The 14,871-nt window shown below is 45.3% G+C and overlaps 1 protein-coding gene across 2 annotated transcripts; it reads left to right on the forward strand.

Moving 5' to 3' along the window:
- Positions 1-582: 582 nt before the first annotated feature.
- LOC100714126 (cocaine esterase-like) lies at positions 583-9,641 on the forward strand. 2 transcript variants are annotated; one of them, XM_013154970.3, is made up of 13 exons: positions 583-791; positions 2,361-2,565; positions 3,425-3,566; positions 4,199-4,332; positions 4,412-4,670; positions 5,085-5,183; positions 5,462-5,602; positions 5,714-5,794; positions 6,029-6,173; positions 6,590-6,727; positions 7,032-7,104; positions 7,470-7,693; positions 8,600-9,641. In XM_013154970.3, exons 1-12 carry the CDS (start codon positions 584-586, stop codon positions 7,654-7,656), a joined length of 1,812 nt encoding a protein of 603 aa, XP_013010424.1. In that variant the 5' UTR covers position 583; the 3' UTR covers positions 7,657-7,693; positions 8,600-9,641. The 2 variants fall into 2 exon arrangements, with proteins under 2 accessions (XP_013010424.1, XP_013010423.1); XM_013154969.3 differs by having other exon boundaries at positions 7,470-9,641.
- The last annotated feature ends 5,230 nt before the right edge of the window (positions 9,642-14,871 follow it).

The following is a 14,871-nucleotide window of genomic DNA, read 5'->3' on the forward strand; positions in this document are numbered from 1 at the left end:
AGTGGCCTCCTGAACGACTGGTTCCTCTGCAAAAGTAAACAGCAGTGAGTCAGGAAAAAGATGAATGAAACACAAATCCCTGCACCACAGCCACAGCTCCCTCAGAAACACAATGTTTGCTTTAAAAAGAAAGCTAGGCTGGTGGTTCTTGCCTCTGACTGCAGGATTCTAGGAAGCTGAAGTAAGATCACAAATTCAGGCTCAGACTGGGTGTTTTAGTAGTTTAGCAAGAACTTGTCTCAAAATAGAAAATTTGGAAAAGAAGTTATGGTGAAATTCAGTGTGAAGGCCCGAGGTTCAATACAGTACCACCAAAAACAAATAAACAAAACACAAGTGAGTGTGTTTGGTGCATTCTTTCCTGAGGGGGAAAAGAAAGAAGGTGATGAAATTAGGAAGTGCAGGGGCTGGGCATTTAGCTCAGTGGCATAAGCACCTGCCTTCGATCCCAGGTACCGGTAAAAAAAAAAAAAAAAAAAAAATTAGGAAGTGCATTGGGAAAAGGATGAAGAGGATCAGGGCAGTGGGGAGGCGACCCTGCCTTATCCATGGTCCTTGGCTTCCAGTGACCTCTCCCTGCTGCATGCAGCTGTCTGGCGGACATGCTTTGCCCAGCCCACAGTGCCCCGCCTACTTCCTACTGGGTCCAAACTCCTACAGGGATGAGGCCCTGCTCCACAACTGCCTGTCAGTAGAAAAACAGACTTGCAAGCCAACCATGCGACCGGACAGATTTCACGTGTGCCTGAACACAGTTGTCTGTGGGCTCCTTCTCCTTGTCCTCGTTCAAGGTAAGGTACCTCCAGGAGACAAAGGGACTAGGGTTACATCTGGAATACTGCCTGGAAGCAGGACCTGAAACTGAGGGAGGGAAGCACTGAGCAGGAAGGAGCTGGTAGACAGGACAGATGACAGTGTAGGAAATGTAAGCCCACTCACCATCCTGAGCCAGGCACTGTGCTGGGCTCCTGAAGTCCCAGGGGTCAGAGCTGCCAGACCCTCAGCACCCCGGTCATACCTCAGCACACAACTGAATAAGAACTGTGAGATTTGTGGACCAATGGGCAAGTCAACAGCCTGGGCAGGTTGGGAAGCATATGGAAGCTTTGCCTCCTGTGTTTGTGACTGGGGTTAGAACTTCCTACTGCTATTAACAATAATACCTCCACATTGTCCTTTGTTTGTGAGTGTGTCGTCCTCTTGACTACAGGGCACCCTTCCACTGCCCAAAGGGAAACCAGACAAAGTTATTGGTCTGGGAGAGAGAGAAGCTCACAGTATCACATCCTAAAACTGAACAGAGAAGTCACCAGGTTCCCTTCACCTTGTGTACCTTTTTTGGGAGAAAGACATGTTTGGCTTCCAGGGCAAAGGTGCCACACTTTGTGCCAGTTAGGCAGTCCCCAGGTCCTTATCAGAAATTTGGGCCAGGTAAGCACCAAACCTGAACATGCACTGACTGATAAGATTCCTAGTATGCTATCGTGGTGGCTTTTTCTCAATCTAATCTCAAAAAGAGTCTGCGTTCACCTCACCCTCATAGCCCAACCCTGAGGGACTTTGCCCTTTACTTGCCATTCCCTCCAGCTCTTGGAGGGGACCAGGAGTTTCTAGATTAAAAAAAAAAAAAAACTCTGGCAGACCTTGTTGATGCCTATCTTTAAAAATAGTATTTTACCTAACTGTGGTTGCTTGTGTTTTTAATCCTAGTACTCAGGAGGCTTGGACAGAAGGATCTTGAGTTTGGGGCCAGCCTGGACAATTTAGTGAGACTCTATCTGAAAAAGCCAGAGAAACAGAGAAGACAGGAAGGCAAGAAAAGAGAAGGGAAGTTAGCTTGGACACATATTCAGCTAGAACACAATTATTTCTTGATATCCATGGGATTTTAGAACCAGGAGTCACCAACCTATATCCAAATCTGTATATGCTCTCATCCCTTATATAAAATGCCCTAACATTTGCACATAACCTAAGTATATATACTTGGAAAAAACACTAGATTACTTATAGTGGCTGATTCTATGTAAATAACTTTTACATTATATTATTTAGGAGATGATGACATGAAAAATCTGCATGTGGTCAATACAGAATCAAGTTTTTCTCTGAATATTTTCAATCTGCTGGATAGATTGAATATGGTAATACAGGACTCACTGACATGGAAGAAAACTAATTCATGAGCCATAAGCATGGTGAGAATAGAATGACAAGGTAGGAAGAGTGTAAAGAAGTGTTTTCAAATCAGGTTCACTTGACAAGGTCGATTGAGGATGGCAAGGAGGTATCAATATCCACAGTGTGGGAGGCAGCTGACGGGGCAGACCCAACCCCAATGTGCATCTCTCTGCCCACAGCCCAGGACTCAGCCAGCCCTATTCGGACCACGCTCACTGGGCAGGTGCGGGGTAGCCTTGTCCATGTGAAGGGCACTGACACGGGAGTCCACACCTTCCTGGGAATTCCCTTTGCAAAGCCACCTGTAGGACCACTGCGGTTTGCACCTCCTGAGGCCCCTGAGCCCTGGACCGGTGTGAGAGATGGAACCTCCTACCCTGCCATGTAAGCTCTTTGGGGAACTGGGGAAATTCAGGCCCTAGGGAGGAGTCAGGTGCACTGAGCTTAGGCCACGCTGAAATGGTTCTGCCGTCTAAATCCTATAGCCAGTTTTCTTCTGCTTTAGGAGTATTCCCACAATGAGAGTATTGAGAATCAAGAAGCATGAAATATGACAGGCACCTGGCTAAGGGCTTGTCACCCAGAGGACATTAGCTCCAGATGCTAAAGAGAGGAGCAGGACACATTTATCCCCAGATTCAGGTTATGCCATGCATTCTCTGCAATCAGAGGAAGTGTTTCTGGGAGAGAGTCAGGTTGGCTCCATAAACTTGTAAGATACCCAGAATCCAGCAGCAGATCCTACAGATGCCACAGGAGGGAACCTGTGATGGCTACTTTGACACCCAAGGAGGCTAAGGGGCTGTGATAGAGATGAGGCCTCTGAAGATTCTAGACTCAGCATGAATGTACAGCTCCCTATTATGAAACTAACCTCCATTATTCATGCCTGCACCATCTGTGTGGAAGTTCGGCCTGTGTGCCACATCTAAATGGGCTAGGGGACAAATGATAACTGCCAACACCTGTAGGTATTGTTTCCCATAGAGACTCCTGAGAGTAACAATTTTCCACCTTCAGAAGTGGGATTCAAGGTCCTCAGCAACTTTAAGACCTCCCAGGAAGTCTGGGATCCCTTCCCTGCAGCCTGTGTCTCGGTGACCAGAGACTTAAGAGAAGGGTCATATGTGGGCAGAGAATAAGGGAAAGTTGGGGCCGAGAGTGGCTGGAAGCAAATCTGGATTCAGGGTCTGGTTTTGATCATTGAACTGACCCATGGAGTTACTGTTGTCATTGTTACCAGGTGTCTACAAAATCCTGAGAGAATGAATTTGTTGGTAGTGGAAATCTTGAATCTGACCAAGCCTCCCATTCCCATGTCTGAGGACTGCCTGTACCTCAATATCTACACACCTGCTCATGCCCGTGAGGGCTCTAACCTACCTGTGAGTAACAGGATGTGGGTCAGTCAGGAGTAGGGTGGCATTTATTCTACAAGATTGTTAAAAGGATCAAGATCCACCTCATTTATGATGCAGTATAGACCTAAGGAGAAGCCTCTCACTATCAGGTTCCTGAAGACTTTTTCACCCAAATCAGGTAGCTGGGCATGGAAACACAGAGGCCTAGCTGTTCCAAGGTCAGAGACTATAATGGGCCCAAGATTCACTCAACTAAACTGTGTCTAAAAAATACATTTTATGACTAAGAGCTACGCTTTGTGGCCACCAAAGACCCCAACCATTAATTATCTGCTGGGTGAATAAAAATGGAGGGCACTTGATTACTGTACATGTGAGATTCCAGGGAACATCCCTTTTCTTTCCACTCCCCCTCGAGGGACTCTAGGAGTAATACAGTGAGGCTATGAAATATGCAACTGATTCCAAATGTTGACAGGCTTTAACTTCCTGATCCAACCTCAGTTCTTCACTCATAGCCCAGATCATGGCATCTGTTGGGGTTCTTCAGACTAGGTTGGTAGCCAAATAAGTAAAACCAGTAGAGAGTCCAGGAGTCACTCTAACAGAGTTTGGACTGGCTGTGACCCACATGACATGTGTCTTGATTTCCCCAGGTAATGGTATGGATCCATGGTGGTGCACTAGTTATAGGCATGGCTTCCCAATATGATGGATCCATTCTGGCAGCCTTTGAGGACATAGTAGTGGTGACTATCCAGTATCGCCTGAGTGTCCTGGGCTTCTTTAGGTAAGCCTGGGCCTGGGATGGGAAATAAGGCTGAACAGAGCCAGAACAGGCTTGTGATCCCCATCTTTGCACTTCTCAGCACTGGAGACCAGCACGCCACTGGTAATTGGGGCTACCTGGACCAAGTGGCCGCCTTACACTGGGTGCAACAGAATATCTTTCACTTTGGAGGCAACCCTGACCGTGTCACCATTTTTGGCCAGTCTGCAGGTGGCACAAGTGTGTCTTTACATGTTTTGTCCCCCATGTCCCAAAGACTCTTCCATGGGGCCATCATGGAGAGTGGAGTGGCTATAGTGCCTAGCCTCACCTCCAGCTCATCTGAGGCCGTCTCCAAAGTGAGTTCCTCAACCACCCTAGCCCAGACTTCTTCCCTCTCCCTTCATTTTCTGGTGCTCTGGTGCTCTGTCTGCTCAGTGGGGACAACAAGAACACTTGAGGTACCTTGGGACCTGACTGTGGCCTTCCTGGGAAATACTGAAGGACTCAAGGGTCAGAGTCTATGTAGCTCTGCATAACAGAAGCTGAGGATATTCTATGGACAGCAAAGCTGTTTTCTAGTACAAATGGTGGGCAGAATCATGTAGCAGGAAGAAAAAATTGGCTGCCTGAAACTTCTGAGCATCAGGAAACTCAAACAATTTCACACCTGCACAGAGTACCTGTGATATTAGGGGATCTTAATGGGGCCTTAGGCATACACCTCTCCCTATCTGGAAGGATGAACCTGTCCCTGTATGGTCCTTTTACAGAAGGTGGCCGACCTATCTGGCTGTGGGCAAGTAGACTCAGAGGCCCTGGTGAGGTGCCTGCGAGGCAAGAGTGAAGAGGAAATGCTGACTATTATCAAGGTCAGGCTGGATGGTCTTGGGAGGGATGCAAGGGGGTGATAGTATATGGTGCAGGAAGACCTGAGTGCCCTTCAAATTCCCAGAGACCTTCTGTGAACTTCTACACCATGATGTCTGGTAGTCCTGGATATTAACTGGCACAGTAGGTCACCTACCCAGGCATTAGGCCTTGTAAAGTAGGCATTTGGGGAGGAGCCAGGAAGGGATATGACATACCCAGAGGACTTCAGAAATTTCCTACAACTTGATCTTTATTCCTGACTTTCATTTTCCCTCAGGAATTCAAGATCATTGCTGGTGTAGTAGATGGAAAGTTCCTGCCTAGACACCCTCAGGAACTGCTGGCCTCTGCTGATTTTCAACCTGTCCCCAGCATCATTGGTGTCAACAATGATGAGTTTGGCTGGATCCTCCCCAAGGTGAGGTCCATCCCCAGATCCCTCTGTCTAAGCATCTCCAAGGAGACATTAGGTGCTTATAGCTTCAAGCTCATATACCCCAAACATGGGACTCTTCTCCCTACTACCCAGGGCATGATCATTGCTAACATCAAAGAGAAAATGGACAGAGAGACTATGAAGGCTGTTCTGCGGCACATAGCAACACAATCGGTGAGGTTCCTGGTGTCCTGCCACAATGAACTGGGTACCCCTAATTTCCTGCCATGCAGCCAATTCCATGAATAAAGGGTAATATATATGTATGTTTATAGGTGAGATCAATGCAGAACTTGATCTTTTGCTGCATTCCCAGTCCCATTCCAGGCCCTACCTCCCCATCCTGAGTCTTTGGTCTCCCTGGCCCAGAGCTAAATGGCCTGACTCTCCCTAATCCCCATGGTCTAGATATTGCCTGATGAGTCTGGAGACCTGTTGATGGAAGAGTATGTGGGAAACAATGAGGACCCCCAGACCCTCCAAGCTCAGTTCCATGAGATGATGGGAGATGCCATCTTTGTGATTCCTGCACTCCAAGTAGCACATTTTCAGCGTGAGTCCATCTGTAACTGGGACCTGATCGCCTAGGGGCCATCTCAGAACTCTGAGTCCAAAATGAGATCTCTCATGTCCATTTACTGACCCACATCTTTATCAAGTTGTTGAGATAAGACACTTGTTGTCCCTCTTTTGGATACTTCTTGATTGATCAAACAAACTGACATCTACTAATTTTACAGTTGAGGAAGCCGAGTTAGTAACATTCAGTTTTTTACTAGTACCTACAAAACTAGGAATGCCAAGGCTATGGTTTAACTGAGATCTTTCCCGAAGCCCCTGTTCCAGTCTAGGGTCCCTACCTCATGGTCCATAATCCAATTAGCACAAAGCAAAGTGTCTTGTCACCAAGGAGAGGCAGAACGGCTCCAGGTAAGGAACTACAATGTCACAGCCTGTCCACATTCCCAGGTTCCCGTGGCACAGTCTACTTCTACGAGTTCCAGCATCGGCCTAACTTCCTCAAATACTCCAAGCCACCCTATGTGAAGGCTGACCATTGTGATGAAGTGTTCCTTCTCTTTGGATCCTTGTTCTGGAATAACAAAAGTGAGTCTTTCCTGATCTTCAAGAGATGGAATGAGGCCACAGCTGGGTCCCTGAAGAGTAACGGCTCTCACTTTTCAGATACTAAGAGAGAGAAAAAGGGATTAGGTGTCCACCAAACTACAATTCAAAGTCTGTACCAGGATTAAAATCTAAGCCTTTTCCATTCCGGTCTGTGTCGTCTTCACCCATCCCCAGCATATTTTCAGGAACGGGGGATCTTGAAGGAAGAAGGGACCTTCTAGGTATCCCACTCAGTGGGAATTCAGGTCGATGAGAACATGGGTATTTGTCTTCCTTTCTGCAGTTGATCTTACTGAGGAGGAAGAGCTGCTGAGTAGAAGAATGATGAAATATTGGGCGAACTTTGCTCGAAATGGGTGAGAGGATGGTCCCCTGCCTCAACCTTCCCTGGGTGTGTGAACAGGATGTCTCGTGTGTTGTGGCTTTATTATTTGTGCCTTTAGTTACATAGTAAAAAGCCTCCCCACTCCAAGACTGACATGGATATAGACAAAGAATGGCCTGCTCTGAAAGGGAGGGATAAAACAGGGCCATTACCCTGCTGCAAATAAAGGGGACCCTAGAAGGAAGACCTTGCATTCATATATCCAGAAACTCCCTGCTCACCCAGGTCTCTTGGCCAATGTGGCTACCTGATCTGACCCAAATCAGACCTCTGAGGTCTGGGCTCTGCAGGGCTTATAGTGACCTCTCCCCCCATGTTGGGAGGGTATGTCTGCAGGAACCCCAATGGCCAGAGCCTGCCCCAATGGCCTGCACTGGATCACAAGGAGCTGTACCTGCAACTGAACCTCCAGCCTGCTGTGGGCCATGCCCTGAAGGCCTCCAGGTTTAAGTTCTGGACAGAGACCCTGCACCAGAAGATCCAGGAGCGAAAGAGAGCTGAGGAGAAGCACACAGAGCTGTAGCGCCCCAAGTGGGGAGAGAGGATGGTCTTCAATGAAGGTGGGGTCTGCCTGTGGCAAACACACCTACTGAGGAGCCTAGATTGACTACATTCACACAGCCATTCATCCACTCTTTGTCCATCCACTCAGTCAACACTTAAGAAGAACCCATTGCATAATGCTCATTTCCAAGCCTGCAGTGTGTCTCCTCTTGTCAGACACACTCAGTACATTCAAAGGAAGCTGTGGGTGGCTAAGTCCCAATAGATGCCACCTTCCTCCATACTCCTGGGCCCCTCCTCCCTCCTGCAGCTCTCCTTATCTCTACTCTGTCTTTCTTCCCCTCCCAGGTCCACATCTTCCCTACTTTGAGAAAGGTGTTCTGGGAGCTGCTTTCACCCAAAGTTTAGAATCCTACATCACCTCTCAGTAAGGCCCTGTATTCTCAGTTCTATAAATTGCTAGTAGGAAATATGAACACCAGAAGCCCCAGTGTCTTAGTGCATTCAGGATACTATTTTTTTAAAAAATCATAATCTGTTTGGCAGAAGTTAATTGCTCTCAGTTTTGCAAGTTGCAAAGTCCAGAAAACATAACAATGGATTTGGTATCTGGTAAGGGTCTGTTTTCTGGATCTTCTAGAGTAACTTGTCACAATTTCCCCATATGACTGAAGGAACAATCAGACTCTCTCAGGCCTCTTTTATATAGACACCAATCCCATCTCTCTCCCAAAAACTTCTCTCCTTAATACTATCACACTGGAAACTGGCATGAATATGTGAAAATCGGGGATGTAAACCTTCAGACCACCACACATAAATGCTCCCAAATCTTAGCCACTGGGGCTATAACTAATAAAAATGTGGAAATCTCTGCAACCATCTCTTGCCTTTGTAGATTAAATGTAGTTTTTTGTTAACATGAAACAACCCACTTACTCATCTATTTGTGTCCCAAATAGGTGATTGGTCCCATTTTGTAAGAACAGGACTCAGCAGGATCCCAACTCTGCACCGTCAAGAGTGTGTCCAGGAGGCCAGTTTCCTAAATACACTCTGTATATCTTGTCCTACAAGAACTCTAAGGCCTGCAAGTAGACAATCACAGCACATCTGTGAAGGGTTTTGGTTCTGGGGTTATTTTAGAAGTGGGACTGAAGAGTCAAGGAGTTCCAGACATGTCTCACAGAAGAGATTCCTCTCTCTCTCCCTGAAGGCTTTTCCTCTGGGAAGGTATCCTCCTGCTTTTCAGAAATCCCCTTGAACTTTCTGAGACCCTGAACATTCCCTGCTCACCATGGGTGTCCATGGGATTCAGTTTTCTTCTTACTTAATTGTTGTCCCTAAACATTTCTTGTCCCCTCCAATCAAAACCCTCTCAAGTATTTTGTCTCATTTTGTAAACATGCCAAAGTGTGCTCGACCTGCCTCTCTGTTCCTCCAATGCATTTTCCCTGTGTCATTAAGAAGCTATTTCACTTATCCCACTGACCCTGGCATCTACTCCATTCTCTTTCCTGTGACCAGCTTATCTTCTTGTGGCACCAGTTTTTCCAGGGAGAGCATCCCTCTTCTTTCCTGCACAGCATTTAAACTTACTGACAAAGACTTTTAAGTCTAAAACGGGAGCCAGAGGTCTGAGCATCTGTTTGAGGGTGACCATATGCAACATAGCAAGTAGGGGGGATTTCCTTTTACCATCTCTTTGAAGGAAAATATTGTTATCACTGTTTTGCTTTGTTCTGATTAATTGTATTGCTCTATTCAATATTCTGTTTTGAAAGGTTTTATGATGTTCTGTATTTGGTTTGATTTAGCTATACCTGATTGAAAGAACAAGAATTGTGAAGATAACAAGATATACTATGGCACCTATTACTGTTATCCCGGTAACCTGTTGTGAAGTTCTCTACCAATTTCACTGCACTGTCTCAATTGGCTTCATTCTGTCTTGTCCTGTTGTATTTCACTACCTTCAAAATAATAAAACTTTTTTTAAAAAGACTTTCAAGTCTAGACCTTTGGGTTGAGGAAGACTTTCCAACCTAGGAACCAGAGCGCTGATGCACCTTTTAGGCGTATTAACCCACATGCTGGTAATGCTCCACTGTGAAGGGAAAACCTTACAGAGCCCCTGATGCAGGCAGACCCCTGTATGGTTTTCAAGCTGCAGCTACCCAGGACACTCCCCCAAGATGGACTCCTAGGTATTTTAGACTTTTAGTAGTCATCTTATTTTTTTAAAGTTATATTGTGGAGTACTTTGCATACAATTAAATTCACCCATAGTTTGGCAAATTTTCACTCATAGTTTGGCAAATTTGAGTAAATGTATGAGACATCTAACACTGACACATCAAGTATAAGGATGTTTCTTTTCCCCCAAAAACTCCCATGCTCTTTTGCAAAGTCAGTCATTGCCTTGAATCCTTCTCCATGTTAACCACCTAATTGCTTTCTTCGCTATAATTTGCCTTTGCTTAAATATCATATAGAAGAAATAATTGTGACTGACTTCATTTGGCTTAATGTTTCTCAGTGTCAAGCTGTTATTTGTTTCCTTTTATTGTAGAGCAGCATTCCATGTATGAATATATCAATCATATTTTTCCCTCAGTATTTTTGCCCGTAAGTCCAAGTGTTGGTGAGAATATGGGTCTTCAATCTGATTCTATGTGAAAGTGTGTGGTGAGATCTCATTGTAGATGTTTCTCTGGACTTTTTACCTCTGCTTCCATCTTTCTCTTCTCTGTTTCTCTATTTCTCTGTCTATATCTCTTTGTCATTCTCTCTCTTTCTCTCTCTCTCCCTCTCTCTCTCCCTCCCTCCATCTATATGACTATGTGTACATATATACATGTGTGTATAAATTAAATTTATGTATATAACCACTTATATCCCACGCCTCCACAGATATGCTGCTGAGGCTCTTATTTCCCACATTCTACACTTTACTGTTACCTTGGCCAACAAAAATTCCAGTGATGGTGCAGTACTCGCAGAGCACATAAGGCCATTCATTCACCCCAGCAGTGGTGGGCAGCAGCCCTGGATTAGGAAGGAGCATTGTGTTGTCCAGTTAACATAAAGAGCTTGGAACATGAGCCTGAGCTGGGAGCAGCTGGGGATCTCTCAGCACCAACAACCTAGAAATTGACAGGGTCACAAAGATTAGAGGAAGACAAAGCATCTGCCCAGGCAGGGACTGGGACCGTGAAGTGAGCCACAGTGCCTTGGGTGACAGACACTGAGTCAGCAACAGGCCTTGCTCATTGGATGAAGGTGAAGGAGGGCACGGGTGTCGGCACTGCAGCCACTCAGACACAGATAAATGCTCATTGCTGCTTCTCAGGCACTGAGAAGGGAACTGGACAGCACTGAGCTGTGAGACTCTGCAGGGCACAGAGAGGCCAAGGCCATTTTCAGAGAGTAGTCAGGCTGGACAGGTACCTCTAGACCCAGGCTATTTCCCTCCACCCCCGCAGGGCTCAGGATACCTCAGACTCCCTCTTGACCACTCTCCCTTCCCTGAGAACTGAAAGCCTGGGAATTGGCTGTCAGTTGCCCAGCACCTGGCCAGCATACCTTCAATTCATGCTTCTCCAGTTAATAATTGACTATGAACTGGATCTTAGCCATGGGCTAAAGGGGCAACCTACAGAAAGGCCACAGTCACATGTGTACTTCAAAAGAAGGACAAAAAAGTATTTTTAATTATAAACAACAAACCAAGACCAAGGCTGAATGGGGAGAAACATACACAGCACCTCACATAGGAACTACAATAGATTAATAAACTCTTAAGGGGGTCCCAGTGATGTGTATGTCCTGAAAAAGAGGAACCTTCAGGATGAAAAAAACAGTCACCCCTTCCTGCCTTTGTTCAAGATATTCTCTCCACTCTCCTCAAAGATCATTCTCACTTCCCATCTGTGGCAGTCTCGTCCTATGCCTCTTCAGAGAAGCACTGCTGGCTTTTCCAGTTATAGCTTTCTTTTCCCTCCTCTCTAACCCAATGTCTTGGGGTCTGTGTCTGCAAGAACGATGGCTATAATAACTCTAGGTTTAAGGGAAGGTTCTTGGTATCCTAGTGGGGCTGTAGTAGGCACACAGATCTTCAGAAGATATAAATGGCAGGAAAATGGGGGACATGGCTGTGGCCACAACTTCTGGCCCATAAGGCCTTTGACCCTTTAGTTCCATTCTCCTGCCAGACTCACCTTTCCCAGTCACACCAGGCCTCGATCTTAGGTTGGAGCAAAGGCAACTTTTAAGAGAAATTGGCAGAAGAGAAAATGGAGACAGCAATTGAAGAGGATGTTTGTGATGCTAAAAACAAAAGCAGAAAAATGCGGGAACAGCTAGAGGAAAAAGTGGATCAAGGGCAGTTATAGGGTATCCCATCTATATGTTTATATGAAGGTATGTATAGATGTGTGTGTGTGTGTGTGTTGATTGTTTTTGAGATAATTTCACTACATGGTTCAGACTGTACTTGAACTTACTATGTATATGTATATGTGTATATATACACTCATTATGTATCCATACTGTGTGTGTGTGTGTGTGTGTGTGTGTGTATATATATATATATATATATATAGAGAGAGAGAGAGAGAGAGAGACTATACATATATTTCCCCCAAGAGTTGTTTTGCTCCACTCAGATGGAAATCATAAATCTGCAAAGCACAACTCTGCTAGTGGCTCTGATATCACTGGATGCACCTGATAATGCTAGATGAGACTGACAGGTACTGGTCTCTGTGGTTGATCTTCAGTAGCTGCTGGTCTGTAATCTCTGGATCTTTCTTTGAAATAACTCATCTGTCCACACTACTCTGGATGAGAATCCTGAGTAGATTTATAAGTCCTTCAGAGCCCAGATTCCAAAGAAATAAATCAGAAGCAGATTTACAGGACCAAATGGAGTCTTTATTTTAACAGGACCTGTGGGGCAGCACAGGAGAGTAGTATACCAGAGGGAGCCTGGAAAACTAACTAGAGAGATGTGAGAAAAATACTGCTTATACAGAAGCTGTAGGCCTGTGATTGGTACAAGTACAATTCTGTGATTGGTTCAAATTCAGGCCTCCTGATCAGTCCAGATCCAGGTCTGTGATTGGTTCAAGTGGGATGGGGCTCCAGGACAGCAGCTGTCCAGGGTGATTCAGTGAGATTCCAGGGTAACATCAGCTATTTGATTCACAGCTATCAATCTCAGGAAAAATGACCGAGCTAAAACCAGGAAATCTGGAGAGCTAGTTCTGCTTATTGTAGCTTACTGAGGTTTGGGGAGTTTGAGGGTTATTACAATAGACCCAGGTCCCTCCGTCTTGAGCTTAGCCATGTTAAGGTGGCTCTCCTCCCCTCCCTTCTTCAAAGAGGCTGCAGTGGTAACAGAAATGGTAGGAGTAAGAGAAGGCACCAAGCTGATAACTGAGCTGCACTGCTGTCCAAAGGGCCAGGAGGAGAGTGACTTCTAAATTACCTGGGAGGACAATGAGGCAAATTGCCCATATTCATGGAGAGAAGATGAGAAAGAGCTAGGGGAATTGGAAGTAGAGCATGACAGCCATTGGGCAAACCATGCCCCTCTCTGGCCAGCACAAGAAAAGGAAGAGTCAGGCTTTTCTTTGTGCCATCTTACTATGACCTGCTCCACAGCTATTTGCAGTCACAGTCCAGCAGCCTAGGAAGCCCTCGTGCCCTCATGACTCTAAAGATGTGTGCACATAGTATGAATTCTGAGGATGTTCAGAATGCAAGTTATAATGTCTTGCCCACTTCCTTCACGATTTCAAAGGAAAATCTTTGAGGCCAGGTAGAAGTCTGATAAAGGTCCAAGTCCCTGTAGAGGGTCCCTAGTATGGCAATGCCTAATGGGACTGTGGGGTGGAACCAAAGTGGGTCTCCCAGAAAGGCAGAGAAAACAGTAGTGTGTCATAGCAGCCTTGAAAAGCAGCAGGCATCAGCCTCTTGTAATCCACAAATGAGCCCCCAAACTTGAGTTCAAAAAATGAGGCAAAAACATATTTTTAAAAAGCAGTGCTGATTTATTTTATCCTGGGCCCAGAAACACAGTGCAGTTGAAGTTGTAAAAGCTGTGTCTTGCTCCTCCATACTTGCAGCCTTTATGTGCATATCACAGTTTACAAAATAAGGGGTTATGGGCGTGGATCAGGAAATCTGCTAATGAGGAAGACCTGTGTTTTCCTTAGCAGAGAACAGAGAAGTCTGGCAGCAATCAAGAATCCCTTGTCAGCTTATTTTAGCACCACATCTGTTATTTGTAGAGGGCAACAATGGTTAACATATCAATTAGGTTAGGTTCCCAGATATTCCACAATTCTTTACAGAGGAGAGCATTGATTAACATATCAATTAGGTCACCCAGAGGGGGAAAAGAACAGAACAGTACAGCCATGTTACAGGTATTTTGGTATAATACAAACATAACGAAGCTTTTTTTGCTAGGGTACAGCATTCCCCACTGATTTTAGTCAGTGATCCAAATCATTGGCTCATGGGGTTTTCAGATATAGGTATCTGTTTATAACCTTGTGTCTTTAAAATCATAAGCTTTAAGATCTTTGACTTAGTTATCAACTTGTTTACAATGCATGGACCAATAGGAGGATTAACAAAGGTCTTGCAGCTGTCATTATTAAAACTATTAACCAAAAGGAGAAAGAAAACCAACACTTAAATTAACTCCATTCTGTCATACAAGTAACAATTTTTTTTTCTAAAGCCAGACAGAGGCCTCCTTGGGGTCTCTATAGGGGAGAACACAAGATTATCAGTTACATTTGGCAATCTTAAGCTTTAAAGAGTCCTTGGACAGTCCACTTATCTGTAGGTTGATCACCTTTGGAAGCCGGGACCTGCTTGAAGTGGGAATGATGAATCCAGGGCAGGCTTTTGGGCTACTTTGAAAATGGTTGGAGTGCTGAGGACTACAATGTAGGAACCTTTTCATCATGGCTCAAGAGACTTGTCCTCACAGTGGGCAGCATGTGGAGGATATTGTTGTCCAAATAATCAGTGGATGGAAGTCAGAACTGGCTGAAAAATCTGGGGGGACTTAATAATATCTTGATTAGCTAAATCAGCTAATTTTTTTTAGAAAGCTTAGGGATAAGAGAAGGAAGTCTCCCATATAAAGCCTCAAAAGGGGGGCTGGGGATTTAGCTCAGTGGCATAAGCACCTGCCTTGCAAGCAGGCAGTTGT

This window comes from Cavia porcellus, unplaced genomic scaffold, assembly GCF_034190915.1.
Source record: "Cavia porcellus strain 051 isolate PalLab524CR breed Dunkin Hartley unplaced genomic scaffold, mCavPor4.1 scaffold_4, whole genome shotgun sequence".
NCBI lineage: Eukaryota > Metazoa > Chordata > Mammalia > Rodentia > Caviidae > Cavia > Cavia porcellus.

Excerpts from the sequence above, each read along its gene's own strand:
- LOC100714126 (XM_013154969.3), top strand. The coding sequence starts at position 584 with ATGCAGCTGTCTGGCGGACATGCTTTGCCCAGCCCACAGTGCCCCGCC. Across the intron at positions 4,333-4,411 it reads AGTGTCCTGGGCTTCTTTAG|CACTGGAGACCAGCACGCCA; the intron begins GTAAGCCTGGGC and ends TGCACTTCTCAG. Across the intron at positions 5,184-5,461 it reads AAATGCTGACTATTATCAAG|GAATTCAAGATCATTGCTGG; the intron begins GTCAGGCTGGAT and ends ATTTTCCCTCAG.